Consider the following 16821-nt stretch of genomic DNA (forward strand, 5'->3'; position numbering starts at 1 on the left):
AGGGTGTATTAAAATTATAACTATAAGGGTAACTTCCATGGTTGAAAAAGACATTCAAAAATTAATGTCCTAAGGAAGCTTTTAATCTCTGTTAAACTTGCATTTAAATTAATTTGAATTGTGCCAGAAAATATCATTATTTATTAAAGATAATTAGCATTATTCCCTGTCTTAAGTTTACTGAAAACATTGATAGGCTGTTTTTGTTTTTAAGAGACAGGGTCTCACTCTGTTACGCAGGCTAGAATGCAGTAGTGTAGTCACAGCTCACAGCAACCTTGAACTCCTGGGCTCAAGTGATCTTCCCACCTCAGCCTCTCAGTAGCTGGACCACAGGTGCACACAACCATGCCCAGCTAATTTTTTAATTTTTTGTAGAGATGGGGGACAGTTCTCAAAAACTCCAAGAAATTTTTTCGAAAGTACTTCTAGAAAATGTTTACATTTCTGGCAAATAGGGCCAGTTAATATGAGGTAACCTGCTGGGTAAGACCAACACTCCACGGCACTATAAAATTAGCTTAACAAATGTTACATTCATAAAATAGCCTCTCAATTTAAGGGAGAAAATTGTATATCCTCAAGGGTACTGATAGCATTCATCCAATATAGGCCAAGTTTCTGCCAAAGCAACAGTTCTCAAAGTTTCATCCAGGGATTCTTGGGGGTCCCTGAGACCCTCCTATGGAATCTGCAAGGTCAAAACTACTTCCGTAAAAGTACTAAGATGTGATTTGCCTTTTTTATGCTCATTTTCTTACAAGTGTACCGTGAAGTTTTCCAGAGGCTACATGACTTGTGATATCACAATAGAGTTAATGCAGAGACAAACAGGAGAACCCAGCTTTTTTCTATTAAGCCACATAGTAAAGAGATTTACAAAAGTGTAAAACAAGGCCACTTCTCACTAAATATTTTTTGTTTAAAAAGTTACTTTTCACAAAATAATTCTTTGTGAAACTCATTACATTAATATGTAATGAGTTTATTATGAGTATCTTTAAATATTTTAATTTCTCAGTTTTAATTTCTAAAGACAAAAATTGAGATAGATATAACACACATAAACAGAAGCTCTTTGGGGTCTACAGTAGTTTTTAAGAGTTTTTTTAAAAAACTATCGAAGTCTGTAACCAAACAGTTTGAGAACTACTATGCTAAAGAACCAGACTGCTAACAGAGAAATAATAATCTAATGCGAACGCAGGCCTTAGAGTAAATGCACAAAGACCCCAGGTGTGAATGGCTTGCCACCCCTTCCACCACTCCCGTGCATCATTTCTAACCCAAAATCAACATATTTAAGAAACAAGGCTTTTGAATTCATACAATTAGTAGTATTAGATAACTAGTAAGATACTGACCTATATGACAACAGTCTTTTAGGAAGGAATCTACTTCTTTTCTAAAAGAATCTTATACCTCTGATATCTAATAACAGCCAAACCCTGCAGATGACTTCAAAAGCAGAGGTGCCTTGTTTGTGGTTGAGAGTAGTTGGGCTACATCTAATAAAGCAAAGAACCTTCTTCAACTTAGTAGAATTCTACTACTGGGATAGATTTCAATGGCTCCCAAGACCTACAGAACTGTAGTCATATGAGCCTATAGTTAACGCAACAAGAAATGAGTCAAACTGAACTTGCTGTCTATCCTCTAATAAACTCCATTATAAAAAATGAAGATAAAATATGATTACACTAACGCAAATTAACATTCAAAAACCTAAATTAAAAGCCTACCATCAAGTTAATTCATAATTATTAATTAAATTCTATTTTTCAGAAACAAACACAGATAGACAAATACATGATTCCACTGATACGAGGTACATAGAATAAATACATTCATAGAGACGGAAAGTAGAATAGAGGTTAACAGGGACCAGTAGGAGGGAGAAAGGAGTTAATGTTTAAAGGGAACAGAATTTTTGCTGGGGATGATGAAAAAGCTTTAGGTATAGATCATGGTAATGATTACACAATGTTGTGAATATATTTAAATGCCAATGAATTGAACACTTACAAATGGTTAAAATGATAAATATTATGTATATTTTACCACAATAAATAGGCAAACACAAAATCACCTGCCCTATAACATTCTTCCAATTTTACAATTTTTCTTCCAATAAATAAGGATTTCAAAACTGACTTATTCAGTTAAACACAGACTTCCTAACACAAATCAGGCAAACAGTAAAACCTCAATTGGATTCCTGCTCTTTACAATCTCCCTAACTTCCCCATACACAAATATATATGCATATACTTCAACATCCAGGAACTGCTTTAAAAAAAAAAAAAAAAAAAAACAACGTTCTCAGATATGTTACTGTGGTAAATACATATAACACAGTTTTCCTGCCATAGATACTGATTCATTTCAACATAGTTAATAAAGAAAATAGACTTTCAAGAAAAACTGCCTGGGTTAGAATTCTGGTTCTGCTATTCTCTAGCTATTACCTGAATTCCTTAAATCTGGGTTTCTTCATCTATAAAACTAGAATATCTACTGCAGATAATGTTCAAGAATCTGATGAGTTAATATATGGGATGTGCTCAGGATAATACTTTCAAAAGTGAGCATTAAATATTAGCTCTTCTATTATTACTCAGGAGCAGCATGAAACTACACTGATATATTTCTGAAAAAACTTAACATAATAGAAACTATTTTCTGGCTCACTAGAAAATGAAAATAATAGATTTTTGAGTATGGCTGTAAAAGCAAACACATTAAATACTTTTTGCACTCCCAGAGATCTTATCCCATTTTTGTTGTACTCTAACATAAAACTCTATTACAGCCAGAAATTCTTTGTCCTCTCTGTGTTACTAAATAAGGTTTCATATATGTTTGTAGATATGTGTTTATGGGGAAAGGAAACAATACATCTACCCTTTCCTGTCAATTACTTGACAGTAAAATCCTTTGCATGAGAGAGCTGTCTCTGCCATCTCATAATTGTCAAGGAGTAAACTACCTACTTATGCAATGAGCCAGGTCTGTAAACCTCCAAGAAGAGCTGACCATAAATTTTCTCATCCAAACCAGGGCATTTCTAAGGATGAATAATAATAATAATTACACTAGGATAAAAGATATAAAGTAAGACTGTTCCAGGAAAATCTGGATTTATGGTCACCCTATTTGCAAAAAAAAAAAAAACTGCTAGCACCCTAAAATATGGGAATAACATATCACCACTGTATTTGTTTTGTCACACTTAGGACTTTAGTCTTAAAAACATATGTAGTAGAAATCTAATGTTAACAAAAGCAACATTATAGTACATTTAAATGAATTCTTTTTTTCTTTTTCTTTTTTATTTGAAACAGAGTCTTGCTCTGTTGCCCAGGCTGGAGTGCCATGGCATGAGCCTAGCTCACAGCAACCTCCAACTCCTGGGCTCAAGCGATCCTCGTGCCTCAGCCCCCCGAGTAGCTGGGACTACAGGCACATGCTATCATGCCCAGCTAATTTTTTTTCTATATCTTTTTAGTTGGCCAATTAATTTCTCTTCTATTTATAATAGAGACGGGGTCTCGCTCTTGCTCAGGCTGGTTTTGAACTCCTGACCTCTAGCAATCCGCCCGCCTCGGCCTCCAAGACTGCCAGGATTACAGGTGTGAGCCACCATGCCCAGCCTCATTTAAATCAATTCTTTAAGAAAGCTTCTTTCCTCTTTCCTTTTAGTATTTCTACAGAAAGCAGAAAAGTCAAGGTTTTCTCTAAGACAATGGAGTACCTTTTAGGCAATACTTAAAAAGACTCCTGAGTCCCAGCTTTCTTTCATTATCCTCTTGTGACTCTTAAAGTGATTTAAATTATAACACTACAGAACATAGTCTAACCACACGCTTCTGAGGTAAATGGTAACTGAAAATTATCTTTAAGCAGGGTGTACATTCAGCTGGTATGTATCTATGCAGCCATACTGGTGTTTAGAGCCAGTGCCGAGTCTAATTATATCAGCTGTCAACCTGAAAGTCACCTCTGGTGTTTTCATTTACACACACACACATACACACACACACACACACACACGCATATTTATATATATATATATATATTTTTTTTTTTTCACTCAATTAGCTAACATATTTAGAGAATGTCAAGTTATACATAAGACACTGTGACTACCATTGCAGGGAAACAAAGATGGAAACAACACAGCCTATATTCTCCCTAATGGCTCACAGTCTAGTAAAAATAAGGAGTAATCCAGTCTCAACTTCCAAATATTTGGTCTTAATATGAACTGGTATCCTCCAGTCACAGTTGGGTACTGCTCAAAGTATCAGTCACAGTTGGGTACTGCTCAAAGTAACATTAGAATTCATCTAAATCTGTATTTCTTAAATGCTGACAACAGCATGGAAATATAATCCAAGAATAAGCATCAAAGGAAACCTAAATAGGTATAAAAATATGAAAAGCACAAAGCTGAGAATTATCATTAAGTAGATAGATTCAGCAACCGAAAAATAATCAGCGGCACTCTCCAGTATAAAGCCAACAATAACCCAAACATTATTCAAAGATTTGTTATGCTTATAAACAGAGGCTATGTGGCAAAAAAATGGAGTAATTTTATCATTTTGGAAAAAAGCAAACTTCCAGATAATGAGGTTGCTAGAGCTTCTGGATATTCTTATACCAGCCAAGTATTTATTTTTTCATCTTTAATTCATGCCACTCCTCTACTACTAAAATAAACAACTAGTATTGAACAAATAAAGTACTAGCTACCTGGGGATATATTATTAGCCAGTCAATGAAGAAATTCTTTCATTCTGTCATTTGCAATGACATGCACAAACCTGGAGGACATTATGCTAAGTGAAAAAAGCCAGACACAGAAAGATAAATATTGCACAATCTCACTAATATGTGGAATCTAAAGAAGTTGGACTCATAGAAATGGAGAGTAGAATGGTAGTTACCAGGAGGTTAGGAGGTATGGATGGAAAATGGGGGATGATGCTCCAGGGTACAAAGTTCAGGTTAGATAAGAGGACTAAGTTTTAGAGACCTATTGTACAACATGACAACTAGTTAATAATAACTGTATACTTCAAAACTACTAAAAGAGATTTTAAATGTTCTCACCAAAAAAAATGATAAATATGTGAGGTGACAGATGTTGACTAGCTTAATCATTCCACAATGTAAACACAGATCAGATCATCACACTGTACCCCATAAATATATACAATTGCCAATTAAAAATAAAATTTTTAAAAATTTAAGAATCAATGCATAAAATGGGGATAAAAAAAGAAAAAATAAGAGAAAAAGAAAATTTAAGAAGAAAATTCTGTCAAATCACCTTTAGTACCTAGTAAAGTTTAAATAAGATTACAAAGCAATGTAGCATAAGGACTATTATTACAAACATTAATCATCCTCAATCAAATAAATTCAAAACTTAATTATTTCTACATTTTATCTAACTTTTTCAGAGAATACAGGACTCATTTAAGAATCACACAAATCCTCCTTATAAAGCACATCAGCCCTCTTCTTTCATTTGGTTAATACTCAATATATTAACAACCCAAAAAGCACAGGTCCAATCCCAACTTATAAATAGTTTTGTGTTTAATTTAGTTGTTGGAACACAAAATTCATTGACCTTTAGAAAGAACATTGTCTAGAGTAAGGACCTCTAAATCTACTCCACTTTTCTCTTTCTTCAATTTTTGAGACAGCAGATTCTCTAAAGCCACAAGTCATTTTGATAATATTTTTCTTATCCTTTTTGAGAGCAAGGTGACAGTGGAAGGAAATCAAAGGTGTAGAAGATGAAGGGCAGAGGCAGTAGCTGAGATTTAGAGCAAGGATGAATACATAGGGAAGGACTGTTCTAACCTATTATTAGGCTCTGTACTGATTACAACTGGAACCTCAAAACAAAGACAATTCTCTCACAAATGCAAAGTGAGTGCGAGTATATGGCTCTCTAGTATAAACTGTTTCTGTTATTAGGAAGTAAATCCTAATACATGTCTCACAGGTTTTCTGATAAGACCAGCAGCTAATTTTATGCCTTACTACTGGCATTCTCCCTATGAAAAAGTAATTATAATCTCAATCATTCTTGTTAAGTTTCATAAAAATTTGTTTAAGATGTATAAATATTGAAAACTTATTGGGAATACAGTAATAAAGACCACTGGATGAAAGATTCAAAGTATAAATACAAATAAGATTTAGGGATTATTTGTGAATTTTTGTCTCTATTACCATGGACTTGGTTTTTAATAAAATAAAAGTAGCTAAAAATACCATATACATTATTTTTCTGTCTTGTTTAAAAGAAGTAAATACCAGGTATTTAACCAATAGCAGTCTCCTAAAAGGAAACCAACATAAAAAAGAAAGACCAGACTGAAATCTTAATCTCTTCTGAAATTTGCAGTATCTTCAAAGGATATAATTTTTTTTTTTTTACCTATTCTAATTCTAAAGATATTTAAAAAAAATTTTTCAAAACAAGTTAAGATATGGCCAACATAATTGGATCTGGATTTATGCATTTACTATTGGCAACTTTAGTTTGGGGATCGCTATCATATTCTGGGTCGCAATTTCAATATCTGTACATTCTCTATTTTAGAATACTTTCTCTTTGCTGTGTTGAAATAGCAAGACACAGATATCTGTTTCAGGATGAATCTGTTGAAGACTCACCATAATAAATATTATATCTATTACTTCTAATGCAATGTAATCAAGATATTATTTCACAATATGTATTTTGTTAAATTCAATAAAAGAAACACGGGTTATTTTTTGTTTCAAAATCAAATGTCTTTACTATTTACCTGGTGGTGGAATCAGAGGTGGAGCAGTGCTGACAGATGGAGGAGGTGGGAGAAACGGAGGTGGTGGAAGGTGGGTGGGAGGAGCTCCTGGAGGGAAAAATGGAGGTGGTTTGCTAAAATTGTTGTCTACTTCAGTAGCAGATCTTTCAGAGAGGACCTAGAAGTAGAGCATAGTTAAAAGATGAGTGAATATTATCTAAAAGTAACCTTAGTAAATTAATTTCATTTTATCTAAGAAACAGAGTAAAAGGTTGTTTAATTCACACATATATTTTTTTGGGGGAATAACAGTTCTATGTTTGTTTTTATACATAGCTATATATACTCACATATATACACTCATATACATACTTTTTAAAATGTACATATTCAAAGCCTAGGAAAAACAACTGGATCATTACCTAAAAAAATTCTTAATAAAAAGTAATTAGGTGAGCCGGGCGCGGTGGCTCACGCCTGTAATCCTAGCACTCTGGGAGGCTGAGGCGGGCGGATTGCTCGAGGTCAGGAGTTCGAAACCAGCCTGAGCAAGAGCGAGACCCCGTCTCTACTATAAATAGAAATAAATTAATTGGCCAACTAATATATATATAAAATTAGCCGGGCATGGTGGTGCATGCCTGTAGTCCCAGCTACTTGGGAGGCTGAGGCAGCAGGATTGCTTGAGCCAGGAGTTTGAGGTTGCTGTGAGCTAGGCTGACGCCACGGCACTCACTCTAGCCTGGGCAACAAGCGAGACTCTGTCTCAAAAAAAAAAAAAAAAAAAAAAAAAAGTAATTAGGTAATAAAAACATTCCCAATAGAAAACAAGTACTTTATAAATACAATGTAACAAATAATCTTTGTCACCCAACCAAAGCTAAAGTATTCAAGTTAAGGCAATGTAATCATTAATCACAGATACTAGCCTTAACAAGGTCAGACATTTACTTTACTAGGGCCTGTCATCACCAGGTTGCAAGATAAGAGACTGCCAGGCATGCATCAACAGGTTGCAAGTAATAGGCAGCAAGAAAAGTATAAATAAGGCCGGGCATGGGGGCTCACGCCTATGATCCTAGCACTCTGGGAGGCCAAGACGGGTAGATTGCTCAAGGTCAGAAGTTTGAAACCAGCATGAGCAAGACCCCGTCTCTACTAAACATAGAAAGAAATTAATTGACCAACTAAAAATATATATACAAAATATTGGCTGGGCATGGTGGCGCATGCCTGTAGTCCCAGCTACTTGGGAGGCTGAGGCAATAGGATTGCTTGAGCCCAGAAGATAGAGGTTGCTGTGAGCTAGGCTGATGTCACGGCACTCACTCTAGCCTGGGCAACAAAGTGAGACTTTGTCTCAAAAAAAAAAAGAAAGAAAAAAAAGAAAAGTATAAATAACTTTTTCATGTGAGCCTTGTAAATTTAAGAAGAAGGGTTTATCCTTGAAAAATAAAGCAGTGTTTGCAAAATGTTTATCTGTGTGAACAGGTAAGGGACTGATACCATTAGAAACACCCCAAACCTACTGAAATAAAACAGCAGGCAAAGTGGCACCTAGAAATTTGGACTTTTCACAAGTTCCCTAGGTATGTGCAATAGGTTTGAGAAAAAGCACAACCACTCAACATAATGTTGTATATGCAATTTATACTTCTCAAATCACTGCTGACTAAAGCATGTCATTTTACAGTACCTCTTTTCATTAACTTTTCCTAAAATTAAGTATAGTCATTTTTGTAAGGCTTATGCAGATAAGCCATTTCTTAAAGTAGAGAACATTTTAAGAAATCGTGACATTTTAATGGTGGAGGGAAAGAAAAAGAATTATCTTCCATTTTAGAAATGATTTGTCTTTAAAGATGCAGAAAAGGACATCTTACATTAATAATTTATTGAAGGTAAGAAATAAAATACTTTGGACATTTTTAAAGTACTCAGAAAAAGGGAATAAAAAAAGTATGATCAAGCTGAATACTTGGAAGTCTCAGTTTTACTAAAGTTCTAACATTAATTATCCAGCTTACTCATAACTCATCTCCCTTCATTCTTTGACTTGAAAACAAAAGATCTCTACCCACCCCTAGAAATGTTGCACTAAATAAATTACGGTAGGCCGGGCACGGTGGCTCACGCCTGTAATCCTAGCACTCTGGGAGGCCGAGGCGGACAGATTGCTCGAGGTCAGGAATTCGAAACCAGCCTGAGCAAGAGCGAGACCCTGTCTCTACTATAAATAGAAAGAAATTAATTGGACAACTAAAAATATATAGAAAAAATTAGCCGGGCATGGTGGCGCATGCCTGTAGTCCCAGGTACTCGGGAGACTGAGGCAGGAGGATCGCTTGAGCCCAGGAGTTGGAGGTTGCTGTGAGCTAGGCTGACGCCACGACACTCTAGCCTGGGCAACAGAGCGAGACTCTGTCTCAAAAAAAACAAAACAAAACAAAAAAAATAAATAAATTATGGTATATCTGTACAATGAAGCTATCATGAAGAAATTTTAAAGCATATAATATAAAAAACAGCAAATTAGAATTTTAGATTAAAAAATACACAAAAATGTAACAGTATCCCAATTTTGCTTAGTAATAAGGAAGAGATCTACCAGAATGTTAAGAGGGGTTATCTCTAGGTGGCAGAATCAATGATCTTTTTCTTCTTTAAACTTTTCTCATTTTCCAATTTTTTGTTCAATGAATCTATATTCAGGTTGAGCATCCCTAATCCCAAAATCTGAAGTCCAAAATGCTACAAAACCCAAAACTTTTGAGCACCAAAATTCCATCACAAGTGGAAAATCCCACACCTGACTTCATATGTGATGGGTGGTCACAGTTGAAATGGAAGCCCACAGCAGTTTATTCAGGGTCCCCAAGGGAAAAAATATTTTAATAAATCAATAAATTTTTATAACAAATTATTCATGAAACAAATTTCATGTTTAGACTTAGGTCCCATCACCAAGATATCTAATTATGATATCAGAAATATTCCAAAATCCAAAAAATTCCAAAATCTGAAACATATCTGGTCCCAACCATTTTTCATAAGGGATATTCAACCTACATTATAACAAGGAAAATGAAAAGCCTTATTACAAAAGATCCAGAAATTATTCTAAATAGAAATGCCTTTGTAATAAATATAAGGATAACTGGTTCCACCTTTTTTTTTTTTTTTTTTTTTTTTGAGACATAGTCTCGCTCTGTTGTCTGGGCTACAGTGAGTGCTGTGGTTTCAGCCTAGCTCACAGCAACCTCAAACTTCAGGGCTCAAGCGATCCTCCTGCCTCAGCCTCCCAAGTAGCTGGAACTACAGGCATGTGCCACCATGCCCGGCTAATTTTTTCTATATATATTTTTAGTTGTCCAGCTAATTTCTTTCTATTTTTTTAGTAGAGACTGGGTCTCACTCTTGTTCAGGCTGGTCTCGAACTCCTGACCTTGAGCAATCCTCCTGGAGGCCTCAGCCTCCCAGAGTGCTAGGATTATAGGTGTGAGCCACCACCCTGGTCTGGTTTCACCTTTTAAATCTCTTTGTAGGTCCAGGCGGGGTGGCTCAGGCCTGTAATCCTAGCACTCTGGGAGGCGGAGGCGGGCGGATTGCTCGAGGTCAGGAGTTCAAAACCAGCCTGAGCAAGAGTGAGACCCGTCTCTACTATAAATAGAAATTAATTGGCCAACTAACATATGTAGAAAAAATTAGCCGGGCATGGTGGTGCACGCCTGTAGTCCCAGCTATTCTCGAGGCTGAGGCAGAAGGATTGCTTGAGCCCAGGAGATTGAGGTTGCTGTGAGTAGGCTGAAGCCACGGCACTCACTCTAGCTGGGGTAACAAAGGAGACTCTGTCTCAAAAAAACAAACAAACAAACAAAAAAAAAAATAAATTAAAAAATATCCCTGTAGCACCTAAAACATAGCATAGCACTATGCATGTCTATTAAGTAAATTAAATTAGAACTCAGATACAATCTTCTAGTTAAGACAACTGTGTATCTTTGAATACTGAACCTGTATGTTGCTGTTCTCATTTGCTCGCCGCCTTCCTTCTACTCGGCTGATAGTTATCGTCTGACCAATAACATCAATTGCTCCAGGTAACCTCCTGTAACATAAAAATTCAATCAATTCAGTTTCACCTAATTAGGTGTTTGAAAACTAATAAAAATAAACATATTAAGTGAGAAATTAATGCAATGTATATTAAAATAGAATCAGTTCCCAACAGGCTGCCAATGAGTTGGAAACACACTACTTTTTACTATCATAAAAATGGTTTTATTAATAAGCTAGAACCAATACACCCAACAATGATCATAATGCTACATATTAAGTACCTTTTCTTCTAAATGTACTATTTTGTAAAAGTCTCCAACTGTATTATCCTTGTGAAATTGAATCAGATAGCAAATGCTAGACAAATGGAAATAAAATTTCTTGGACACTATAACTGTGACACATATATAATTCTATTATAGAAACTTCAAAAATTCTACAAAAAGGCTTGAAAAGAAATAATGCTATTTTTCACACACACAGGATATTTTTACTAGTAATATACTCTAAGCATTAAAAAAACATAAAAGGCCGGGCGCTGTGGCTCACGCCTGTAATCCTAGCTCTTGGGAGGCCGAGGCGGGCGGATTGCTCAAGGTCAGGAGTTCAAAACCAGCCTGAGCAAGAGCGAGACCCCGTCTCTACTATAAATAGAAAGAAATTAATTGGCCAACTGATATATATATAAAAAATTAGCCGGGCATGGTGGCACATGCCTGTAGTCCCAGCTACCCGGGAGGCTGAGACAGAAGGATCACTCAAGCCCAGGAGTTTGAGGTTGCTGTGAGCTAGGCTGACGCCACGGCACTCACTCTAGCCTGGGCAACAAAGCGAGACTCTGTCTCAAAAAAAAAAAAAAAAAAAAAAAAAAAAAAAAAAAAAAACATAAAAACGGAACCAGCTTTCCATTTCTGTAAACTTACCTTTAGATAGAAAAATTCAAATATTTAAATACTTGCCCTACTTCCAATATGAGGATATGGAAAAATAGTCTACCACAAAACAATGTAACAAATTTAATAGAAAAACCTAGTAAGTTATATTTTTAAAAGTTAAAATAACATTAAAAGCTATCGTGTAGGCCGGGCGCTGTGGCTCACGCCTGTAATCCTAGCTCTTGGGAGGCCGAGGCGGGCGGATTGCTCAAGGCCAGGAGTTCAAAACCAGCCTGAGCAAGAGCGAGACCCCGTCTCTACTATAAACAGAAAGAAATTAATTGGCCAACTGATATATATATAAAAAATTAGCCGGGCATGGTGGCGCATGCCTGTAGTCCCAGCTACCCGGGAGGCTGAGGCAGAAGGATCACTCAAGCCCAGGAGTTTGAGGTTGCTGTGAGCTAGGCTGACGCCACGGCACTCACTCTTGCCTGGGCAACAAAGTGAGACTCTGTCTCAAAAAAAAAAAAAAAAAAAGCTATCGTGTAGCTGAAGAAGGACTTTATAAAAGTAAATAAGCCTAACAAAATACAAGCCACTTGCAGAAATAGGCAATGAAAAGTGGATGCAAATTAGAGAATCTCTCTTGATTTACATTTCAGTTTTGAACATTCGTGTATTTAAAACTTTATAGAAGTAAAACATGGATCCTTCCAATCACCAAGTTAGGTTCCTAAAATGACTAATAATTGCAGCTACCATTTGTTGAATGCCTAACCTGCTATACATAAACCTCGCAAAAACTCTCAAGTTAAAAATTATTGTATACTTGTTAGAGATGACAAAGCCAAGGTCCAGAGTGAAGTCACTGACCTAAGTAATAATTAAATGGCAAAACTAACTTTCAAACCTGAGTCTTTCAAAGTCTACAGACCCCTTCCCGTTAGATATGCTTCCTTCCAGCAACTCACCTTTGAGAAATTCCAGAACTTTCTAGAAACCACAAGTTAGTGAAAGTTTGTCTCAAGTGGACCTTAAAACACTCCACAAATAATTTTATGCTTACAAAAATAAAGACAGCCCTACAAAAGGTACATAATGACATCTGGCATGTCTTGTAGTACATACTCAATTCCCATTTACCATCTCTTACCCACTTAAGACTCCCTTTCTCTATAATTTTAGTAAAAAATGCTCAAACCTTTCTAATTTCATTTTACTTATTTATTCATTCATTCATTCATTCATTCATTCATTCATTCATTCATTCACTCCTATTTTTAGTAGAGACAGAGTTTTGCTCTTGGCTCAGGCTGGTCTTGAACTCCTGACCTCAAGCAATCCTCCCACCTCAGCCTCTCAGAGTGATAGGATTATAGGCGTGAGCCACCAAGCCCAGCTTTAAACCTTTTTAATTTCAGGCCTAGGTCACTGACCTCTGAGATTTCCTCATGACCCCAAAGACCAAGAGCGATTTCACTTAACTTATATCCTCCAATACAATTGGGGAAATATTCTAACATTTACACATTAGAAAAATCCAAATATAAAAATCTAATATAAAACAACTATTTCTCCGATTTCTTCTCTAAAATTTAAAATAATTACAAAGCTACGTCCACCGTAACTTTGTTTCAAATCACATGCCATCAGCCCTCTGATACACATACATCTCAGATTCCAACATCCTACCATATCATATGCATAGGTATGTATTCCAAGGGCAAGATCTTGCTCACCGTTTACTGCTACCAAGACTTCATTATCAACATCTTCACCTCTACTGTACTAATTTACTTTCCTACTCTTTTCTGTTCCATATCACTGGAGTTGCTGCCCCTCTCCACTTTTAAATTTATTCCCATCAAGAATGAATTCTTCTATATTTGTTTGGATTTGAAATTTATATTGCAAATTCTCCAAATTGTTAAAAGTAATAAACATTAAACCTACATATAAGACTCTAACTTTTCTGTTAAAGGGAAAGACTTCTACAATCTGTCTTTTACCAGTTGTTTCTAAGGACTTCTGGGTTTCAGAAATTCTTAGACATACGGGAGCATTCATCTCTTAAGGTTTATATTAAATATGGTCAAAGAAGTCTAAGTAATTTTTTCCAGATTTAAATGGATTATTGAAAAACTAAAGATTCAAAAAAGCAAACACTATGTTTCTAAAAACATACAACTGAGAAATCAGCCTTAAGAACTATATACCCCTCGGGGGAGTTTAGGAAACTACAATTCCTACATTTTAATGACACCTTCTTTTCCAGGTATTTTTACCATATAAACTGATTTGGCTTACTCAGAAATGTGGCGTTTACCATTTTGCTCAGAAATGTTTCATGACAGATACATAGTATATACCAAGTAATAAAAAGCATGTAATATTTAACACTGCCAAATAATTTAAAACTCCAATATTATTCTGATGCCACATCATGGAAAAACACTGAACCATATTCCATGAAGGTTCTTGATGGACAGCTTTTTATTTCATTGCATAAAAAGATTTAGTAGAGTTTCACTGTGAGGAAATCTACTGTAACTTATACTTCGACAAAGCACAGGGTTAGCTGGGCCTACAAACTTGTTCAATATGGTTCTCTTCTCCATACTGAACTCAATCATCTAGTAAAAAGCTGAGACAGTCAGAAACCAACCAAACTGATCTTTGAGTTAATCTACAGTTTAAATAATCAAGTGAATGTTCACTAGAGCCTTGCCTTTCCCTCTTGACACAGATGAATATAAAAACATCTCTGAAATTATAATAGAATTAAATTTAATGTCGCATTTTGATGATTCTGATGTCCCAGAGGGTTTGAGGGCTGCTTGCAGAGATGCAACAGAACTACTTAAATGACAAATCAGGGGCAAGGGAAGATAGCTAAAAGGTTAGTTGCTAACCTTTGGCCATAAATTGATCTCTGAGCTGCTTTTTCTTAGTAGCCAAAGCAAAGAATATGATTCATAACAAAAGTCTTTAATATGCTTAAGATAAAAACAAAGCATTACCTCTGAAGATTGGCTGTGCTGGTAAAAATAACTAGTATTTATTGAGCACCTGCTGTGTACTAGGTAAGCACTGTTCTAAGTACTTTATATATATATATATATTTATTCCTAATAATAACCCTATTAGGTAGCAACTATTATTACCGCCATTTTACAGATAAGAATAAAGAGAAAAAATTTCTCCTTTAAGTTCACTTTAAGACAAATATGATAGGCCGGGGGTGGTGGCTCACGCCTGCCACTCCAGTGGGAGTGGAGATATTTGTCTCCTGCCTGCTACAGTCCGAACATGTGTATTCTCCTAAAATTCACATGTTGAGGCCGGGCGCGGTGGCTCACGCCTGTCATCCTAGCACTCTGGGAGGCCGAGGCGGGAGGATCGCTTGAGGTCAGGAGTTCGAAACCAGCCTGAGCAAGAGTGAGACCCCATCTCTACTATAAATAGAAAGAAATTAATTGGCCAACTAATACATATAGAAAAAATTAGCCGGGCATGGTGGCGTGGCGCATGCCTGTAGTCATAGCTACTCGAGAGACTGAGGCAGCAAGATTGCTTGAGCCCAGGAGTTTGAGGTTGCTGTGAGCTAGGCTGATGCCACGGCACTCACTCTAGCCTGGGCAACAAAGCAAGACTCTGTCTCAAAAAAAAAAAGACAAATATGATGAAATACAGTAGTTTTTAAGCTTTACTGATCACAAAACTCAGTAAGAAATATAATTTGCATAGCAATATACACATTATTACATAAAAAAGAAAAGGTTCATAAAATAATACTATAAAGAAAACAGTGTAACATTAAAATCAAATATGATCTTATTAATATTTAAATCCAACATAGGAAAAAAGCAAAATAACACAAAACCAAGAAATATTGGTTAGGACCACCAAATTGATTTTACAACCCACTAATGGATTGCTACCCCATGCTTTCAAAAACACTGAAATAAAGATAAAATCTCTAACAGTGCTACAATAAAAACAAAAGTAAATTTTGCAGGTAGAGCTGTTTCTCAAAATGTTCAATGCTGAGTGAAGCATAACAACAATATTCAATTCAATAAAAGCAATTTAATCAGGGGAAGCAAAACAATGTGGTCTGAGTATTTAGCCCTCTTCATGGTCAGGTTTGATCTAGGGGTTGTATTGTGCTTTTTACAGCAAGAGTTTGAGTCCTTAACTAGCATACAATAGTTCTCTAAAGAGGGATCAGGAGGTGCCTGAACCTAAATACATACCTGTGTATACATGTAATTTTCAGACAAAAATCCACAGTTTATAGCCAATTTTCAAATGGGTTATTGCTTCAAAGAAAATTCAGAACCACTATTCTAAAAGAATGGATGAATCACATACCCTTGTGGAAATCTATGAATGTCTTTTCACAGCAGAGCTTCTAAGAAGAACTGGGCAACAGATAGTACAAAGGTTTATTATTCTCTAGGGAAAAAACCTAGAATGTGGCTATTTCACATTTCCAAGTTAGAGACAGATGTACTTGGTATGATGTCTAATTCAGGTCATTTACCTAAATAGATGGCCACAAACAGTTCTGCATGGACACTGGTATAACATCTTTTAAGCTACTTTAGGAAAGAGATTGAGCCGCGAAAGACATATATAGGATGAATTTAAACATAGGATGGGAAGGTAGGATGTGGCAGATGGAGGGATGAGCATGAGCACAGAGAAAGGACGTGGGGAAAATATGCGCAGGACTTCTAATCAATCTGCTCGCAACAGAAACATGATCCACCTTTGATAGTGGTTACCACCTAAAGACTTTCAAAGCAGCAGAGAATACAAATTAAATGAGACTCACATAAAGGAAAGGACTGTGTGAGGCTATAAAATGCTACACCAATCATCAGTTCCCATTATAGCTAAATCTATCATTTTACTTCAAAACCCAAGGTGCCCAGCTAGCATTTGACTTTAATTTTCATGCCAACCAAGAATCAAGTCTTCAAATCAGTGGTCCTCAACCTTGCCTGTACATCAGGGTCACCTGGGGAGCTTTTAAGAATAGTGATGCCCACAGTGCACACCAG

General features: G+C 36.0%; 1 protein-coding gene across 21 annotated transcripts in view; it reads right to left on the minus strand.

Annotated features, from left to right (window-relative positions):
• Positions 1-16821, minus strand: part of FIP1L1 (factor interacting with PAPOLA and CPSF1) — a 71219-nt gene that overhangs the window by 18872 nt on the left and 35526 nt on the right. For all 21 annotated transcript variants that reach the window (XM_075997772.1, XM_075997769.1, XM_075997790.1 and 18 more), the window contains 2 exons: positions 10830-10923; positions 6837-6993 (listed from right to left, as the gene is read on the minus strand). In XM_075997772.1, coding sequence (XP_075853887.1) covers positions 6837-6993; positions 10830-10923 — 251 coding nt within the window. The remainder of the gene's footprint in view (positions 1-6836; positions 6994-10829; positions 10924-16821) is intronic.

This window comes from Microcebus murinus, chromosome 26, assembly GCF_040939455.1.
Source record: "Microcebus murinus isolate Inina chromosome 26, M.murinus_Inina_mat1.0, whole genome shotgun sequence".
NCBI classification, from domain to species: domain Eukaryota; kingdom Metazoa; phylum Chordata; class Mammalia; order Primates; family Cheirogaleidae; genus Microcebus; species Microcebus murinus.